The following is a 20,971-nucleotide window of genomic DNA, read 5'->3' on the forward strand; positions in this document are numbered from 1 at the left end:
AATTAAAAGGCGTTTGTAATGGAATTTCTTTCCATAAATAGCTTTCCTTACCTCAGTGCAATATTCCTCCTCACTGACCTGGGGGAGGGGAAACCTCTTGAGGGGGGAGGGGCGACCAGGAAGTCAGCATACTCTCTACTTTGCAGATAGAGAAAGGAGCTGTGTGTCCTAAAGATAGTGTAGTGGTTATGGTGAATGGCTTTTAGTTCCAGGAGCTTCTAAAGGACAAGAGCGACAAAACCACTCTCATTGACCGTCATGTTAAAAATTTTAAAAATGTTCCTGCAAAACACACAAAGACGCTCTTTTCTAAATCGCTGGCATGGCCACAATTTTAAGTTTATCAACATAAATTTCATATCGATGCGTTCACAAGGGCCGTGTCTTTCAAACGGTGAAGTCGCTGTATCGATCACATGTACGGTTGTGGATTTATTACGTTTTGTTTGGAGGCGTAATTAATGTATTGGTCTGTGAATTAAAAAGCGTTTGTAATGGCATTTCTTTCCATAAATAGCTTTCCTTACCTCAGTGCAATATTCCTCCTCACTGACCTGGGGGGAGGGGAAACCTCTTGAGGGGGGAGGGGCGACCAGGAAGTCAGCATACTCTCTACTTTGCAGATAGAGAAAGGAGCTGTGTGTCCTAAAGATAGTGTAGTGGTTATGGTGAATGGCTTTGGTGCGGGCTCAGCTATTCAGCATTCCCACTCGCATTTTCCTCAGGAAATGCATTTTCTAGTTCTTCTTCTTAATTTTAATTTTATTCCGTACGTTTTTTGGCTCTGCGTAACTTCTGCATACTTTCAGCTATTGAGACCATTCAACTTTTAAAATGTTCATCTCGTTCAGCTAACGATGGGACTTCTTCAAGTTTTTTTGTACTATTTATACTTTTTAAAATATTAAGCTTTTAGACACTTTTTTTTAACATTGAAGTCAATGAGAACATCCTTTTTCCTGCTTCAAAACACACATTCTGCCAAAAGTTTCAGCTCCTTCATACTTTCACTTACAGACACCAAACAAACTTTAAAGCGGTCACAAAATATTCAGCTATCCAAACATGACTTTTCAGATTGATATCTTTTACGGTTTTTGTGAAAACGCAATTTACGTTTAGCGATTTTTTCAGAAAATGGAATCGGTTATAATGTAACCCTATGGAAGGGATTTAGACTGTGTCATGTGACCTTTACAGTGGAGATCTTTGAAAACAAAAATTATCTTTAAAAAAAGGGCGAACAAATTGCTCTCACGCCCACAAGATCTACTTGTCATACACAATTTATATATCAAAACGTAGGTATGCTTGTCTGGTTTCAGGCAATGTGATCAGTTTTGTGATACGTATTTTAGTTTTAGTTCCAGGAGCTTCTAAAGGACAAGAGCGACAAAACCACTCTCATTGACCGTCATGTTAAAAATTTTAAAAATGTTCCTGCAAAACACACAAAGACGCTCTTTTCTAAATCGCTGGCATGGCCACAATTTTAAGTTTATCAACATAAATTTCATATCGATGCGTTCACAAGGGCCGTGTCTTTCAAACGGTGAAGTCGCTGTATCGATCGCATGTACGGTTGTGGATTTATTACGTTTTGTTTGGAGGCGTAATTAATGTATTGGTCTGTGAATTAAAAGGCGTTTGTAATGGAATTTCTTTCCATAAATAGCTTTCCTTACCTCAGTGCAATATTCCTCCTCACTGACCTGGGGGAGGGGAAACCTCTTGAGGGGGGAGGGGCGACCAGGAAGTCAGCATACTCTCTACTTTGCAGATAGAGAAAGGAGCTGTGTGTCCTAAAGATAGTGTAGTGGTTATGGTGAATGGCTTTGGTGCGGGCTCAGCAATTCAGCATTCCCACTCGCATTTTCCTCAGGGAATGCATTTTCTAGTTAGTGGGAATGCTTTAATAAGCATTCCCAGTATTGATATTCGTTTTCTATTATTCTTAATTTTAATTTTAATTTTATTCCGTACGTTTTTTGGCTCTGCGTAACTTCTGCATACTTTCAGCTATTGAGACCATTCAACTATTAAAATGTTCGTCTCGTTCAGCTAACGATGGGACTTCTTCAAGTTTTTTTGTACTATTTATACTTTTTAAAATATTAAGCTTTTAGACACTTTTTTTTAACATTGAAGTCAATGAGAACATCCTTGTTACCGCTTCAAATCACACGCAGTGCCAAAAGTTTCAGCTCCTTCATACTTTCACTTACAGACACCAAACAAACTTTAAAGCGGTCACAAAACATTCAGCTATCCAAACATGACTTTTTAGATTGATATCTTTTACGGTTTTTGTGAAAACGCAATTTACGTTTAGTGATTTTTTTATCGGTTATAATGTAATCCTATGGAGCAGGTTTAGAGTGTGTCATGTGACCTTTAGAGTGGAGATCTTTGAAAACAAAAATTATCTTTAAAAAAAGGGCGAACAAATTGCTCTCACGCCCACAAGATCTACTTGTCATACACAATTTATATATCAAAACGTAGGTATGCTTGTCTGGTTTCAGGCAATGTGATCAGTTTTGCGATAGGCATTTGACTTTTAGTTCCAGGAGCTTCTAAAGGACAAGTGCCTCAAACGCCCTCCCATTGACCGTCATGTTAAAAAGTCTAAAAAAAATTCCTGCAAAACACACAAAGACGCTCTTTTCTAAATCACTGACATGGCCACATTTTTAAGTTTATCAACATAAATTTCATATCGATGCGTTCACAAAAGCCTTGTGTTTCAAATGGTGTAGTCGCTGTATCGATCGCATGTACGGTTGTGGATTTATTACGTTTTGTTTGAAGGCTACGATAACTGATTTTGCGTGTGGATGAAAGCGTTTCTAATGGTATTTTGATTCCCTAAATAGCTTTCCTTACCTCAGTGCAGTCCTCCTCCCCCACCTCATGTGGAGAAAGCCTCTTGAGGGGGGAGGGGGGAGGGGCGACCAGGCAAGTCAGGACACTCTCTATATTGCAGATAGAGAAAGGAGCTGTGTGATATTAGGCTTTATAAGTACTGAAGGAACACTGCTTGTATGTCCTAAATATACTGTAGTGGTTATGGTGAATGGCTTTGGTGCGGGCTCAGCAATTCAGCATTCCCACTCGCATTTTCCTCAGGAAATGCATTGTCTAGTTCTTTTTATTCTTATCCTTTATTCCGTACGTTTTTTGGCTCTGCGTAACTTCTGCATACTTTGAGCAATTGAGACCATTCAACTATTAAAATGTTCGTCTTGTTCAGCTAACGATGGGACTTCTTCAAGTTTTTTTGTACTATTTATACTTTTTAAAATATTAAGCTTTTAGACACTTTTTTTTAACATTGAAGTCAATGAGAACATCCTTTTTCCTGCTTCAAAACACACGTTCTGCCAAAAGTTTCAGCTCCTTCATACTTTCACTTACAGACACCAAACAAACTTTAAAGCGGTCACAAAATATTCAGCTATCCAAACATGACTTTTTAGATTGATATCTTTTACGGTTTTTGTGAAAACGCAATTTACGTTTAGTGATATTTTATCGGTTATAATGTAATCCTATGGAGCAGGTTTAGAGTGTGTCATGTGACCTTTAGAGTGCAGATCATCCACAAAAAATATTATCTTTAAAAAAAGGGCGAACAAATTGCTCTCACGCCCACAAGATCAACTTGTCATACACAATTTATATATCAAAACGTAGGTATGCTTGTCTGGTTTCAGGCAATGTGATCAGTTTTGTGATACGTATTTTAGTTTTAGTTCCAGGAGCTTCTAAAGGACAAGAGTCATGTTAAAAAGTCTAAAAAATGTTTCTGCAAAACACACAAAGACGCTCTTTTCTAAATCGCTGACATGGCCACATTTTTAAGTTTATCAACATAAATTTCATATCGATGCGTTCACAAGGGCCGTGTCTTTCAAACGGTGAAGTCGCTGTATCGATCGCATGTACGGTTGTGGATTTATTACGTTTTGTTTGAAGGCTTCGATAACTGATTTTGTGTGTGGATGAAAGCGTTTCTAATGGTATTTTGATTCCCTAAATAGCTTTCTTTACCTCAGTGCAGTCCTCCTCCCCCACCTCATGTGGAGAAAGCCTCTTGAGGGGGGAGGGGCGACCAGTCAAGTCAGGACACTCTCTATATTGCAGATAGAGAAAGGAGCTGTGTGATATTAGGCTTTATAAGTACTGAAGAAACACTGCTTGTATGTCCTAAAGATAGTGTAGTGGTTATGGTGAATGGCTTTTGTGCGGGCTCAGCAATTCAGCTATTCAGCATTCCCACTCGCATTTTCCTCAGGAAATGCATTGTCTAGTTCTTAATTTTAATTTTAATTTTATTATTCCGTATGTTTTTTGGCTCTGCGTAACTTCTGCATACTTTCAGCTATTGAGACCATTAAACTTTTAAAATGTTCCTCTCGTTCAGCTAACGATGGGACTTCTTCAAGTTTTTTTGTACTATTTATACTTTTTAAAATATTAAGCTTTTAGACACTTTTTTTTAACATTGAAGTCAATGAGAACATCCTTTTTCCTGCTTCAAAACACACGTTCTGCCAAAAGTTTCAGCTGCTTCATACTTTCACTTACAGACACCAAACAAACTTTAAAGCGGTCACAAAATATTCAGCTATCCAAACATGACTTTTTAGATTGATATCTTATACGGTTTTTGTGAAAACGCAATTTACGTTTAGTGATTTTTTTATCGGTTATAATGTAATCCTATGGAGCAGGTTTAGAGTGTGTCATGTGACCTTTAGAGTGGAGATCTTTGAAAACAAAAATTATCTTTAAAAAAAGGGCGAACAAATTGCTCTCACGCCCACAAGATCTACTTGTCATACACAATTTATATATCAAAACGTAGGTATGCTTGTCTGGTTTCAGGCAATGTGATCAGTTTTGCGATAGGCATTTGACTTTTAGTTCCAGGAGCTTCTAAAGGACAAGTGCCTCAAACGCCCTCCCATTGACCGTCATGTTAAAAAGTCTAAAAAAAATTCCTGCAAAACACACAAAGACGCTCTTTTCTAAATCGCTGACATGGCCACATTTTTAAGTTTATCAACATAAATTTCATATCGATGGTATTTTGATTCCCTAAATAGCTTTCCTTACCTCAGTGCAGTCCTCCTCCCCCACCTCATGTGGAGAAAGCCTCTTGAGGGGGGAGGGGCGACCAGGCAAGTCAGGACACTCTCTATATTGCAGATAGAGAAAGGAGCTGTGTGATATTAGGCTTTATAAGTACTGAAGGAACACTGCTTGTATGTCCTAAATATACTGTAGTGGTTATGGTGAATGGCTTTGGTGCGGGCTCAGCAATTCAGCATTCCCACTCGCATTTTCCTCAGGAAATGCATTGTCTAGTTCTTAATTTTAATTTTATCCTTTATTCCGTACGTTTTTTGGCTCTGCGTAACTTCTGCATACTTTCAGCTATTGAGACCATTCAACTATTAAAATGTTCGTCTCGTTCAGCTAACGATGGGACTTCTTCAAGTTTTTTTGTACTATTTATACTTTTTAAAATATTAAGCTTTTAGACACTTTTTTTTAACATTGAAGTCAATGAGAACATGCTTTTTACCGCTTCAAAACACACGTTCTGCCAAAAGTTTCAGCTCCTTCATACTTTCACTTACAGACACCAAACAAACTTTAAAGCGGTCACAAAATATTCAGCTATCCAAACATGACTTTTCAGATTGATATCTTTCACGGTTTTTGTGAAAACGCAATTTACGTTTAGTGATCTTTTCAGAAAATGGAATCGGTTATAATGTAATCCTATGGAGCAGGTTTAGAGTGTGTCATGTGACCTTTAGAGTGCAGATCATCCACAAAAAAATTATCTTTAAAAAAAGTGGGAACAAATTGCTCTCACGCCCACAAGATCTACTTGTCATACACAATTTATATATCAAAACGTAGCTATGCTTGTCTGGTTTCAGGCAATGTGATCAGTTTTGTGATAGGCATTTGACTTTTAGTTCCAGGAGCTTCTAAAGGACAAGTGCGCCAAAATAACTCTCATTGACCGTCATGTTAAAATTTTAAAAAATGTTCCTGCAAAACACACAAAGACGCTCTTTTCTAAATCGCTGGCATGGCCACAATTTTAAGTTTATCAACATAAATTTCATATCGATGAGTTCACAAGGGCCGTGTCTTTCAAACGGTGAAGTCGCTGTATCGATCGCATGTACGGTTGTGGATTTATTACGTTTTGTTTGAAGGCTTCGATAACTGATTTTGTGTGTGGATGAAAGCGTTTCTAATGGTATTTTGATTCTCTAAACAGCTTTCCTTACCTCAGTGCAGTCCTCCTCCCCCACCTCATGTGGAGAAAGCCTCTTGAGGGGGGAGGGGCGACCAGGCAAGTCAGGACACTCTCTAAATTGCAGATAGAGAAAGGAGCTGTGTGATATTAGGCTTTATAAGTACTGAAGGAACACTGCTTGTATGTCCTAAAGATACTGTAGTGGTTATGGTGAATGGCTTTGGCAAGGGGCTCAGAAATTCAGCTATTCAGCATTCCCACTCGCATTTTCCTCAGGAAATGCATTTTCTAGTTAGTGGGAATGCTTTAATAAGCATTCCCAGTATTGATATTAGTTTTTTATTATTCTTCTTAATTTTAATTTTATTTCGTACGTTTTTTGGCTGTGCGTAACTCCTGCATACTTTCAGCTATTGAGACCATTCAACTTTTAAAATGTTCATCTCGTTCAGCTAACGATGGGACTTCTTCAAGTTTTTTTGTACTATTTATACTTTTTAAAATATTAAGCTTTTAGACACTTTTTTTTAACATTGAAGTCAATGAGAACATCCTTTTTCCTGCTTCAAAGCACACGTTCTGCCAAAAGTTTCAGCTCCTTCATACTTTCACTTACAGACACCAAACAAACTTTAAAGCGGTCACAAAATATTCAGCTATCCAAACATGACTTTTTAGATTGATATCTTTTACGGTTTTTGTGAAAACGCAATTTACGTTTAGCGATTTTTTCAGAAAATGGAATCGGTTATAATGTAACCCTATGGAAGGGATTTAGAGTGTGTCATGTGACCTTTACAGTGGAGATCTTTGAAAACAAAAATTATCTTTAAAAAAAGGGCGAACAAATTGCTCTCACGCCCACAAGATCTACTTGTCATACACAATTTATATATCAAAACGTAGGTATGCTTGTCTGGTTTCAGGCAATGTGATCAGTTTTGTGATACGTATTTTAGTTTTAGTTCCAGGAGCTTCTAAAGGACAAGAGCGACAAAACCACTCTCATTGACCGTCATGTTAAAAATTTTAAAAATGTTCCTGCAAAACACACAAAGACGCTCTTTTCTAAATCGCTGGCATGGCCACAATTTTAAGTTTATCAACATAAATTTCATATCGATGCGTTCACAAGGGCCGTGTCTTTCAAACGGTGAAGTCGCTGTATCGATCGCATGTACGGTTGTGGATTTATTACGTTTTGTTTGAAGGCGTAATTCATGTATTGGTCTGTGAATTAAAAGGCGTTTGTAATGGAATTTCTTTCCATAAATAGCTTTCCTTACCTCAGTGCAATATTCCTCCTCACTGACCTGGGGAAGAGGGGAAACCTCTTGAGGGGGAGGGGCGACCAGGAAGTCAGCATACTCTCTACTTTGCAGATAGAGAAAGGAGCTGTGTGTCCTAAAGATAGTGCAGTGGTTATGGTGAATGGCTTTGGTGCGGGCTCAGCTATTCAGCATTCCCACTCGCATTTTCCTCAGGAAATGCATTTTCTAGTTCTTAATTTTAATTTTATCCTTTATTCCGTACGTTTTTTGGCTCTGCGTAACTTCTGCATACTTTCAGCTATTGAGACCATTCAACTTTTAAAATGTTCGTCTCGTTCAGCTAACGATGGGACTTCTTCAAGTTTTTTTGTACTATTTATACTTTTTAAAATATTAAGCTTTTAGACACTTTTTTTTAACATTGAAGTCAATGAGAACATCCTTTTTCCTGCTTCAAAACACACGTTCTGCCAAAAGTTTCAGCTCCTTCATACTTTCACTTACAGACACCAAACAAACTTTAAAGCGGTCACAAAATATTCAGCTATCCAAACAAGACTTTTTAGATTGATATCTTTTACGGTTTTTGTGAAAACGCAATTTACGTTTAGTGATTTTTTTATCGGTTATAATGTAATCCTATGGAGCAGGTTTAGAGTGTGTCATGTGACCTTTAGAGTGGAGATCATCCACAAAAAATATTATCTTTAAAAAAAGGGGGAACAAATTGCTCTCACGCCCACAAGATCTACTTGTTATATATCAAAACGTAGGTATGCTTGTCTGGTTTCAGGCAATGTGATCAGTTTTGTGATATGTATTTTAGTTTTAGTTCCTGGAGCTTCTAAAGGACAACAGCCTGAAATCTTCTCTCATAGACTGTTAAAAAGTCTAAAAAATGTTTCTGCAAAACACACAACGACGCTCTTTTCAAAATCGCTGACATGGCCACATTTTTAAGTTTATCAACATAAATTTCATATCGATGCGTTCACAAGGGCCGTGTCTTTCAAACAGTGAAGTCGCTGTATCGATCGCATATACGGTTGTGGATTTATTAACTTTTGTTTGAAGGCGTAATTCATGTATTTGGTCTGTGAATTAAAAGGCGTTTGTAATGGTATTTCTTTCCATAAATAGCTTTCCTTACCTCAGGGCAATATTCCTCCTCACTGACCTGGGGGGAGGGGAAACCTCTTGAGGGGGGAGGGGCGACCAGGAAGTCAGGATACTCTCTACTTTGCAGATAGAGAAAGGAGCTGTGTGTCCTAAAGATAGTGTAGTGGTTATGGTGAATGTCTTTGGTGCGGGCTCAGCAATTCAGCATTCCCACTCGCATTTTCCTCAGGAAATGCATTGTCTAGTTTAATATAAAACTTTATTGCTTATTATGTTGTTCATAAGTTACTACTAAAGATTTTACTCACCCCTTCATCTGGATATGCCAAAATCCTTGCTTCTTCAGACTGAAGTAATGGAATTTACCGGAGTAGTATGAAGGATCTGAGCCACCAAAGATAATCTCACCTCCCGGTCTTGATTGAGTATCTCTGATTGTAAAGTAAAATGTTAAATTTCAGTTTGATGCAAATGCAAACGGGTCATCATCAATTTTGTTTTACATATTTTATGGTTTCCAAGAGTCTTTCTAACACAGGCAGTGCAGACAAATAAAAAACAGAAAAATCAGCACAAGGGACAAACTACATAGTTAGTAAAAAAAAAGTCCATCTAGAAAACCTCCATATACACTATTCTGTATCCATAGTTGATCCAAAGGAATGCAAATCCAATGGTACTATGCCAGTCATTAACCACTTCCATACAGGGCTCTTATACACCTTCCCACCCAGACCAATTTTCAGCTTTCAGCGCTGTTGCACTTTGAATGACAATTGCGCGGTCATGCTACACTGTACCCAAACTAAATTTTTATAATTTTGTTCCCACAAATAGAGCTTTATTTTGGTGGTATTTGATCACCTTTGGGATTTTTATTTTCTGCAAAAAAAATAAAAAAATTACCAAAATTTTGGAAAAAAATATGTTTTTTTTGTTTCAGTTATAAAATATTGGTGTAGATTCACGTACCTGCGCTTCTTGTTACGGTGGCGCAGCGTATCGTATTTACGATACGCCGCCGTAACTTACAGGAGCAAGTGCAGTATTCACAAAGCACTTGCTCCGTAAGTTGCGGAGGCGTAGCGTAAATGGGGCCGGCGTAAATGGGGGCGTGTTTTATGCTAATATGTGATGACCTGACGTGATTGACGTGATTTACAAACGGCGCATGCGCCGTCCGTGTACATATCCCAGTGTGCATTGCTTCCAAGTACAGCGCAACGACGTATTGGTTTCGACGTGAACGTAAATTACGTCCAGCCCTATTCGCGAACGACTTACACAAACAACGCAAACAATTCAAATTTCGAAGCGGGAACGACGTCCATACTTAACATTGGCTGCGCCACCTAATAGCAGGAGCAACGTTAAGTCGAAAACGACTTACGCAAACGACGTAAAAAACTACCGCCGGGCGCAAGTATATTTGTGAATCGGCGTAACTAGTTAATTTGCATACTCTACGCTGAAAACGACGGGAGCGACACCTAGCGGCCAGCGTGAGAATGCACCCTAAGATACGACGGTGTAAGAGACTTATGCCAGTCGTATCTTGGTTTACAAAAGTTTATTGAGTATTTAAATAGAAAAACAATACACAATTAGTCACAGAAATTGACATAAAACAGTTGTCAATAAAGAGTTGCCAATAGGGCAGCGAAGTCCATATCGAGATAACATTGCATGCTGTAACTTTATGTAGTAATAAAAGGAGAAAACATGTTGCTCAGTGATAAATAAGTAGGAAAAGCTTTATGAATGATACATAATAGAATATTAAACATGACCATTTGGTTTAATAAACCTGAATGCTGTCGTTAAGTGTATGGTAAACTCTCTCTGAAAGTTTGATCATATCCATTCTCTCAAGGACCTGTGGCCAGGAGATATTACTGGATCTCCAATTGAGTGCAATCATCCACTGTATTGAGCTGCATAGCGAGTGGAATAGTCTGGTGCAGTGGATGCAGTGGATGGGGACCCCTGGTATCTTAGCATACAAGACACAGATTCGAGGAGTGGGGGTGATTTTGTAGCCTGAGGAGCTCTCGAATCTGTCAACCGCCGATCTCCAAATGCAATCCAGGAGAGGGCAGCTCCAGAAGGTGTGTATCAGTGTGCCCGGTTCTGTACAACCCCTAAAACAATTCGGGGATACTGATGGATAGAACGTGTGAAGCTTGGAATGGGTGAGGTACCATCTGGTATAAAGTTTCAGGGGGGTCTCCCTAAAGGAGATAGCTTTGTTGTATTTTCTAAGGTTTTCTGCCATGGTGCACCAAGCGTCTGGGGTAAAGGTGTCATCTAGATCCCTCTCCCAGTGAAGCATCTGATTAGATTTGTCTTGCATATTGAGAGAGTTGAGATAACTATATAATCGGGAGATCATCCCTTTGTCCCTGGACGATGACATATTCTTTCAAATACGGTGTTAGTGGAGGAGATGGTGAGGGTTCTCAACACTTCTGTGTTGGGCAAGAAGGATTTGATTAGTTCATAGTTTTCTAGTTCTGCGAGGGGGAGGGCCTTTTCCCTCTGTATGTTGTAAAGGGTTTAAAAACCCATTTGGATAGAAGTGAGGAGAGTGTGGTGAGGTTGTTTTCAATCCAGAAAGAAAATCGCTGCCTGTTATCATAGGCAAGATTGAGCATGGGGTCTCCTAAGAAGGAGGTAAGGGGGGAAACGGGTGAGGAGAGTATGTATATATCCTTGATCTTCAACCAAAGTTGAAAAAAATGCGCAACTATTGAGTTGAGTTTTGAGAGCTTTTTATATACAATGTTGTTGGACCATATAATGCCTTGGAGATGGAGAGGAAGGATGGCAGTAGTTTCAAATCTCTTCCATGGTAAATCTTGTGCTGGGGGAAACCACTGGGAGATTTGAGATAATTTGGAGGCTAGATAATAATGCCACAGACTCGGGAGCCCAAGCCCACCCATTGATTGTGGACGATGCAGGAGAGCATAACCATACCTAGGTTTCCTATCCGCCCAAATGAATTTGTTAATTGTTCTCTGTAGGCACTCTATTTTGGATTTCGGAACTATTATAGGGAGGGAACAGAAGTAATAAAGTATTTTAGGGATGACTTTCATTTTGACTGCACAGATCCTACCCAAGAAGGAAACATGATATGTGCACCAAGATTTAAGAAGGTTATCAATACGTGCGAAGATAGGGAGAAAGTTAGACTTGTAGAGGAGCGAGTGTGAGGATGTTTTGTTAACCCCTAGATATTTGAAGGAAAGGGGGCACCATATAAAGGGGAAATTACTTCGTAGTAGATTTTGCATGTCTGGGGGTATGTTAAGTGAGAGGGCAGAGCACTTGTTGGTGTTAATTTTTAAACCCGAGATGTCATGGAAGGTTCTCAGGGTATCCAGAAGGACTGGTATGGACAATAGGGGTTCTGAGATGAACACCAAAGCATCATCTGCGTACAAACTTATTTTAAATTCTGAGTCATTTTTATGATATCCTCTAATATCTGGGTTAATTCTAATGGCATGGGATAGGGGCTCTATGGCTAGAGCAAAAAGGAGCGGGGACAATGGGCAGCCCTGTCTCGTACCCCTACCCAGTGGAAAAAAATCTGAGTTGTTGCCCGGGATCTTAATGCGGGTTTGGGGTGAGTGGTATAATGCATTAAATCCCTGTAAGAACTGGCCCGAGATCCCAAAAATTGGGAGCAAATCATTTAGATAGGACCAGCTAACGCTGTCGAAAGCCTTGTGGATATTTAGGCTCAATAGGCAGGCCTGACGGGAATCCAAATTTGCATCTTGGACTATGTTTGTCACAAGTCTAATGTTGTCTACTATTTGCCTGCCCTGGTTTAAAACCGGTTTGGTCAGGGTGAATTAGGGGGGATATAACTTTAGCCAATATGTCAGCCAGGAGTCTGCCAAAGATCTTCAGATCATTATTCAGTACCGAAATGGGGCGAAAGTTTTGAGGGAGGGTGTGATCCTTATCAGGTTTAGGAAACAGGGAGAGGTTTGCTAAAAGCATCACTTTCGGGAAATTGTTTCCCTCGAGGATATGGTTGAAAAGTTTCGTAAGGTAGGGGGCTAGAATGGGGGAGAATTTCTTATAATACGAGGATGTGAAACCGTCCGGGCCAGGGGCTGTGGACGTTTTAAGTGTTTTAATAATTTGTGAGATTTCTTCGGCAGAACAGGGTCTATTTAGAGAGTCTTTTTGATTTTGGTCTATCTTGAGTCAGATAGTAGGTCTTTATAAAAGGTTGTGTATTTTTTTAGAACTTCTTGAGGTTGCGTAATGAGGTTCCCGTTGTTGTCTCTTAATTTGTAAATATGTGTGGGGTTGCTGCCTTGGTTTAATTTCCTAGCAAACATGGCTGAGGGAGAATTGCTGTGCAGCAAAAATGTGGCCTTTGAAAATCTCAAGGATCTTTCCGTATTGGCAGATAGTATTAGGTCAAGGTCTCGCCGTTTAGCTTGTATTTGGTCCGTAATATCCTGGGAGGTGGAGTGTTGTAGTTTTTTGTATAGCTGGTTTAGTTCGTTTGTCAGACTTTTAATTCCTGCCAGCCTTTCCCTATTTTTGGCAGTGGCTAGTTTAATGATGTGGCCCCTCAAGACTGCCTTGTGGGCGACCCAGAGGGAGGAAGGGGGGGTGTCGTCATTATTGTTCTCAAGGAAATAATTCTCTATATGGGCAGTAATAGAGTTCTTGTTCCCAGGGTCTGTCAGGAGAGAATCGTTAAGACGCCAGTTATATGTAGAGGGGGAGAGACCTAGATGGGACGTGTCAAATTAGGTGATGTCATGGTCTGACCATGGTCAAGGATGTATGTGTGCTTGTGACGAGTTAGCCAATAGGATCGGGGTACAAAAAATGTAGTCCAGTCTGGCGTAGCAATCATGAGGATGTGAATAGTGTGTATAGGATTTGATACCTGTGTTATGTGCCCTCCAGGAATCAATAAGCTGAAATTTATTTATGAGTCTATTGATGGATTTGGAAAATGCCTTGGAGGAGGGAGAGACTCTACTCCTGTCCAAGGCAGGGTGGGCGGACAAGTTAAAATCCCCACCTAGAATGACGTGTGGAGATTGAAATCTATCTAGGGTGTCAAAGAACTTAGAGAAAAATGTAGTTTGGGCGTCATTTGGGGCATAAACAGACGCAATCGTGATCGCTCTGTTATTAATGGTACCTTTAAGGATTATGAAGCGACTGTCTGGGTCTTTAAAGATGTGCTGGATATCAAAAACTATAGAATTACGTATAAATATTGCCACCCCTCTGGTCTTATTAGAAAAGGTTGTGTAGTGGCATTGATTATACGATCTGTTAAAGAAGGTGGGGTGTTTAGAGGTGGCAAAATGAGTTTCCTGGAGTAGGACTATGTCCGCCCCTAGTCTTTTGTAGTGCTGGAAAGCCTTTTTACGTTTATGGGGTGAGTTGAAACCCTGTGTGTTATGGGAAATAATTCTAAGACCCATGGAAAAACATTAAAAGAAGTATCATCTGAGAGCATATTCCTAGCATATACAACCAAAGAGCAGGATCGCGGTCCCGACCGAGCCCGTTGCCAGCCTCTGCCAGGAGCGCGGTCCAAGGCCCGAGTATTAATATCCACTTTAAACATTCAAAAACATTGGAAAGCAACAAGTAGTAGTGTAAACTGAAGCAACAGCAGCAAAACAATGTGTGAGTATATGTATTTTGACAATCATGAACTATGTTAACATGTGTGGGGCCACAATGGCCCCCTGTGTGAAAGTTACAAATCTATTAGGTAATAGATAAACTCTGGGGACAGAGAATAACCTGTCACTTGAAATTAAAAAAAAAGGAACCATAAGAAGGACAAAACGTCCTTATCCCACCAACCGAGCGGGTGATGCCCCCTACTGAGATGGAGCAGCAGCCGGGTACGGCTGTAGGAGTGGGGTCAATCAAGCGGCGACGGATGCGCCAGGCATTTTAAAAGTGTGTAATTGTTGCCACACGGAGCAGTTGTAGATGAACATATGGTGCTGAAAGCACCAGCCTCCTATATGAAGCACAAGACGTGAACTTCACATAACAGTGCTATGTAGGAACATAAAAATCAATTTGGATTATAGATTGCAGGATCAAATATGACCCAAAGCATCATTAGGATCAAGCATACATCTGTTAAAACATAACCTGAAAGGGTGTCCAAGCGTTTTCAATCCTTGTGCAGGACCACCACATCTCCACTGTAAGAGATAGGAGGTCAAGGAATGTCATGTGGAATAACCTCCTGTGTGGATAGATGCACAGGAGCGTCTTGAAGTGTCCCTTGCGAGTGGCGCCATCTGGTGGAGAGAATCTGGAACAAAAAGAAACTGGAAAAAACAGAGCTGGAAAAAAAAGAGAAAAACCTCAGAGTTCAAGCTGAGGAACAGGGTTACAGATTGCCCATGTTAATTTTAGAAGTGTTGGTTCTGGAAAGATTGGATCAATCTTCTCTGGTCCCTCTTGCTTCGTCTGGTGGAGGGGGTAGACCAAATTGGAGAGGGCCTGGGTGTAGTTGGGGGGCGCATTTGAGGATCTTGGGCCAGCAGGCCTAGTTTTATCAGCAATTCTTTGCCCTCAATGACGTTATATACAGTATATGTTGAGCCATTGTGTGGGATGGTAAGCTTAACCACTTCCCGACCGCCGCATGTATATGTACGTCCACAGAATGGCACATACAGGCAAATGGGCATACAGGTACGTCCTTGCCTTCTAGCGGGTGGCGGGTCCGATCGGGACCCCCCCCCCCGTGCTACATTCCTGCAGGGAGCGATCCGGGACGACGGCGCGGCTATTCGTTTATAGCCGCTCCGTCGCGATCGCTCCCCGGAGCTGAAGAACGGGGAGAGCCATATGTAAACACGGCTTCCCTGTGCTTCACTGTGGCGGCTGCATCGATCGAGTGATCCCTTTTATAGGGAGACTCGATCGATGACGTCAGTCCTACAGCCACACCCCCCTACAGTTGTAAACACACACTAGGTGAACCCTAACTCCTACAGCGCCCCTTGTGGTTAACTTCCAAACTGCAACTGTCATTTTCACAATAAACAATGCAATTTAAATGCATTTTTTGCTGTGAAAATGACATTGGTCCCAAAAATGTGTCAAAATTGTCCGAAGTGTCCACCATAATGTCGCAGTCACGAAAAAAATCGCTGATCGCCGTCAATAGTAGTAAAAAAAAAAATTAATAAAAATGCAATAAAACTATCCCCTATTTTGTAAACGCTATAAATTTTGCGCAAACCAACCGATAAACGCTTATTGCGATTTTTTTTACTAAAAATAGGTAGAAGAATACGTATCGGCCTAAACTGAGGTAAAAAAAAATGTTATATATGTTTTTGGGGGATATTTATTACAGCAAAAAGTAAAAAATATTGCATTTTTTTCAAAACTGTCGCACTATTTTTGTTTATAGCGCAAAAAATAAAAACCGCAGAGGTGATCAAATACCACCAAAAGAAAGCTTTATTTGTGGGGAAAAAAGGACGCCAATTTTGTTTGGGAGCCACGTCGCACGAGCGTGCAATTGTCTGTTAAAGCGATGCAGTGTCGAATTGTAAAAACGCCTTTGGGCATTTAGAAGCATATTGGTCCGGGGCTTAAGTGGTTAAAGGGAAATCCCCATCAATATTTAATCCTGGCTGCTTGCAAGACGCTGGTGACCTCTTTCATCCTGCGTCGTCTATCAAGAGTAGCAGGGGATATATCTGGGTATATCTGAATTCTCTTGCCTTCCATAGATAGGTTAGGGGTATTTCTGGAAGCCCGCATGATGTCCTCCTTAACCAGAAAATCTCTCATATGCATGATGATATCCCTGGGGGGGTTGTCAGGGGGGGTTTGGGACGGAGCGCCCTGTGGATCCGGTCGCAGGTAAAGGCAGATGGTGGTTTGTCTGGCAGGAGATTATGAAAGAATTTTGTGACTGCAAGCATTAGGTCTGTGACCGTTTCAGGGACCCCACGAAGCCTGATGTTGTGGCGGCAATTTCGGTTGTCAAGGTCCTCAACCTGAGCCTGCATAAAGGCAAAGTTGTCAGCCAGGTTTTCATAGTCTTTTCTAAGATCGTTATGAGCTAAGGAAAGCTCATCATGCTTAGTCTCTAACAGATCCGTACGGCTGCCAATATTGGCTCTCTCCTGGGATAGGGCTGCAGTGGAACTGTGAACTTCCTTTTCAATCTTGTCCACTAATTTATTAAAAATGTTGGCCAGACTAGCATCTAAGTCCGCTTTGGAGAGCGGGGACCCGTACTCACTGTTCTGGTGACTTGAGTGATCGAATGGAGAGGTAAAGTCCTTACAGGCCTGTGCCTGCGTCCCCTCGTGCTGTCCGGCGCCATCTTGGGACACCTTGCTGTGTCTCTGCTCCATATCTATGAGGAAGTTTGTGAGGCAGTGGCCGGAGCACTGAATCCACTGCTTCCTCGCCGATGGCATACACTAAGGGCCAGATTCACAAACAGCGGCGCAAATTAAGTTACTCAAAACTTATGTCATTTAAGTTACGGCACCCTAATTTGGTGTCGTAAGTGCCGTATCCACAGCGCATTTGCGCCCAAAATTGCGCAAGCGTAACTTAAATCCCGAGGCGTAAGGCGGGGTTATTGCAAGTGGGAAGGAAGTGGGCGTGCTCCATTGTAATGAGCCGTGACCCCATGCAAATGAAGGGCCGGCCGTACTGCGCATGCGCGCACAAATCTGCACCTCACTGGGCATGTGCAGAACTCGGCTCGGCGCAATCAGTGAGATAGGTAAAAGGCCAAGCGTACTTAGTTTGAGAATCGCCCTGTGTATAAATAGCCCCAGACAAACACACTTCCCTTGCAAAAGTACATCCCTGTGTTCCCCTTTCCTAGAGCAAGTTGCTTCTGCTCTGTCGTCTGTTGGTGTGTGTTGGTGAGTTTAGTGTTAGTTAACAGTTTTGGAGGAGTAGTAGAGTGTAGTAGCTGTGTTTTTTTTTCTAAGTGTATTTTCTGTGTGTTTTTTCTGATTGTTTTTTTTCTGAGTGTATTTTCTGTTTGTTTTTTCCGTGTTTGTTTTTGAATTTGTAGTAGCTGTCTGCTTGTGTGGTTTGATTTTTGTGTGTGTTTCTTCTGTGAGTATTTGTGTTTGTTTGTTGTGTGAGTATTTGTGTTTGTTTGTTGTGTTTGTTTTTTGTTGTTGCTGAGTGGTGGGTGTTATGGCACCGAAGCGCAGGAAGCTTAATTTTTCTACCACAGAGAAGCAGATACTTGCTCGGGCCATCACCCGATATAGGCGTTATCTGCATGGCCCTGAGAGCCGGAACACCCCCCCGGCCAGGAGGAAGGAGATCATCCAAAAAATTACGGATCAAATCAATGCGGCGGGGGGGAGACGAGGACCCCCGGTGGGATTCAAAAGAAGATCAACGATCTTAAGAGCCTGGTCCGTGACAAGATGGCCAAGATCAATGCCCATGCCAGGGGCACTGGAGGAGGCGCACCCTGCCCCATCAGGCTGAGTGAGGAGGAATGGGCAGTGGCCCGGTGTTTCCACCCACAGCAGGTGGTGGGCCTGCCTGGCTATCAATCTGATTCTCCTGTGAGGCCAGGTAATTTTAGGGTTTTTCTATCTGGTGATTAGCATGTGTGGGTGGGGGAAGGGAAGATGTGCCAAGTGTGTGGATCCTCCAACCTGTGAATGTTTTGTGTCCTCCACAGATGGCCAGGAGATTGCTGGGCCATCAGGCCAGGAGGTTGCTGGGCCATCAGGCCAGGCTGCACCATCCCCAGGACAAGAGGCTGCTGAGGAGTCCCAAGAATGGCAGGAGTCCCCAGGGGAGGGGAGTGGCCACACCTCCCCTCATGAGGAGGTTGAGGGGGAGGAGGATGAGGGGGTGGAGGCTGAGGATGAAGATATGGAAATTGCCAGGGAAGTCCTTTTGGCCTCGGATTTGTTTACCCCTGAGGCTACCCCTGAGGCTGGCAGCAGTCAGGCCACCATCAGGGGTAGCCCCTCCCACTCCTCCCCCAACAGGCCTCCACCCACAAGGGTCTCTCTCTCCCCTCCTCCCAGGCCACAAGACTCGGCTGCAGGCAGGATGGCGATCCATGAGACCAGGGGGGTGGCCGAGCGTCTGCCAGCCAGTCTGCAGAGGGACAATGCCCGGCAGACCCGCCATCTGGGTCAGATCAAACAGACTCTGACCCAGATAGAGGACAATTAAGGAGTCAATCACTGATGTGGCCACAAACTCCTTGGTGGTCATCACATGCTTGTGTGACCTGCAGACCGCCACAACAGGCGTGGCCCAGGAGGTGAGTGCCCTGACCCAGGCTGTCCAGGACAACACCCGGGCTGTCCAGGCCAATACGGCTGCCCTCACTCTTAGTCTGACCAGGATAGCAGTGGCCTTGGAGGGCAGGCCAGCAAGAGGACAGTCACCAGGGGAGTCTCCTTCTACCCCTGCTCACCCCCCCCATGAGTTTCCTCCTTCCCCTGCTCACCCCCCCCCCCCAGGAGTCTCCCCTGGTTGGCCGTGGCCATGCCCGTGGGCGGCCCAGGCGTAGCTTACGCCGCCGCCGTTAAATTTTGGGGGTACTTTTGATTTTTTTTTTTTTTTTAGTATACTGTACTTATGATTTGTTTTATGTGTGTGAATGATGTATGAACGTGGGGGTGGCATTCCTGATTAAATAAGGGTGTCACCCTCAGTTTTGGTGGAGTAGGGATCCCCAGGACCAGGGAGAAGTGATCCCAGGTCCATGTGAATGGTGTATGAATGCACAGTGACATAATTGGAGCCGTGGCGGGGCATTACTGCTCCCAAGTGCATGATTAATGTGTGTGTTTACTGTGCAAAGATGCATTCTGTGAGGCGTCTCCTGACTGCTGTTCCCTCAGAAGAGGGGGTACCCTCGGTTACTAAAGTCACTAGTATAGCTATGCGCATGGATGCCCCTGGCACGTTGGCATACAGATTGTTGTCCTGCAAGTGTGTGTGCTCAGCTCTTCCTTAATGGTGTTGCTTTAGCTGACCTTTACACGGCTGGTGTAAAATTAGGGCACCTTTTATAAAGTGTAATTTTACACCATGAAACTAACAGAAGCGCACAGGGCGTACAGGGCGTAATCTACGCCACACACACTTAATTTTGTGGATCGCCTTATCTCCCTCATTTGCATCTTTCCCTATCAAAACAGCGGTGTGTCTAGCCTATTTTGTAATTATTTTAGGTAGGACGGAAAAACCTGGATTTCAGGCGTATCTCGTTTTGAGGATACGGCGCAAAGATACGTGCGGCGCAAATTTCAATTACGCCGCGCATCTCGAGTTAAGTCGGCGCATCTGCTTTGTGAATCTGGCCCTAAGTGTTCCCGCAGGGGTGCTCAGTGAAATTGCCGCTGAAAGTGCGATCAGGCCCTGGGTAATCAGCCTGGAAGGTCCAGGATCGACGGAGCTCGGCTCAGGCGAGACTTCCCAGCATCGTGCCGCGCATGCGTTCCCCCCATGGCAGTCGTATCTTAGGCTAATGTTGGCGTATCTTGCTTTCTGAATACAGAAAGAAGATACGCCGGTGCAGATTTGAATTTACGCGGCGTATCTATGGATACGCCGGCGTAAATTCTCTCTGAATCTACCCCATTGTAAATAAGTATGTTTTCTCCTTCACTGATGGTACTGCACTGACGGGCACTGATAAGGCGGCACTGATGGGCACTGATGAGGTGGCACTGATGTGGTGGCATTGATGGGCACTGATGATGGGCACTAATATGCGGCACTGATAGGCGGCATGGATGGGCACGGATAGGTGACACAGATGGGCACAGATAGGCGACACGGATGGGCACGGACAGGTGGCATGGATGGGCACTGATAGGCAGCATGAATGGGCACTGATAGGCGGTATGGATGGGCACTGATAGGCGGCATGGATGGGCATGGATGGGCACTGATAGGTGGCACTAATGTGCTGTAGTGAGTTGTACTAATGGATGCCAATCAGTGCCAAACAATAATGCCTGCAAATCAGTGATGCCCATTGTGGGCACTGATTGGCATCCATTGTGGGCACTGATTGGCATCCATTATTTGTGATTGTCATCCCTGGTGGTCTAGGGTGGAATTCATGTGGTGGGCATCCCTGGTGGTCTAGTGGCATCCCTGGTGGTCCAGTGTGGGCATCCTCGGGGGGCTGCGCTGATAATTACCGGATAATTACCGGCTTTTCCTGTTTACATCGTGATCAGCCGTGATTGAACACAGCTGATCACGTGGTAAAGAGTCTCCGTTAGAG

General features: G+C 42.7%; 1 protein-coding gene across 1 annotated transcript in view; it reads right to left on the bottom strand.

Moving 5' to 3' along the window:
* Window positions 1-20,971, bottom strand: part of REN (renin) — a 1,297,145-nt gene that overhangs the window by 305,307 nt on the left and 970,867 nt on the right. Inside the window, exon 5 of the mRNA XM_040337596.1 lies at window positions 8,985-9,107. Coding sequence (XP_040193530.1) covers window positions 8,985-9,107 — 123 coding nt within the window. The remainder of the gene's footprint in view (window positions 1-8,984; window positions 9,108-20,971) is intronic.

The sequence above is a fragment of the Rana temporaria genome, chromosome 2, assembly GCF_905171775.1.
Source record: "Rana temporaria chromosome 2, aRanTem1.1, whole genome shotgun sequence".
Taxonomy (NCBI): domain Eukaryota; kingdom Metazoa; phylum Chordata; class Amphibia; order Anura; family Ranidae; genus Rana; species Rana temporaria.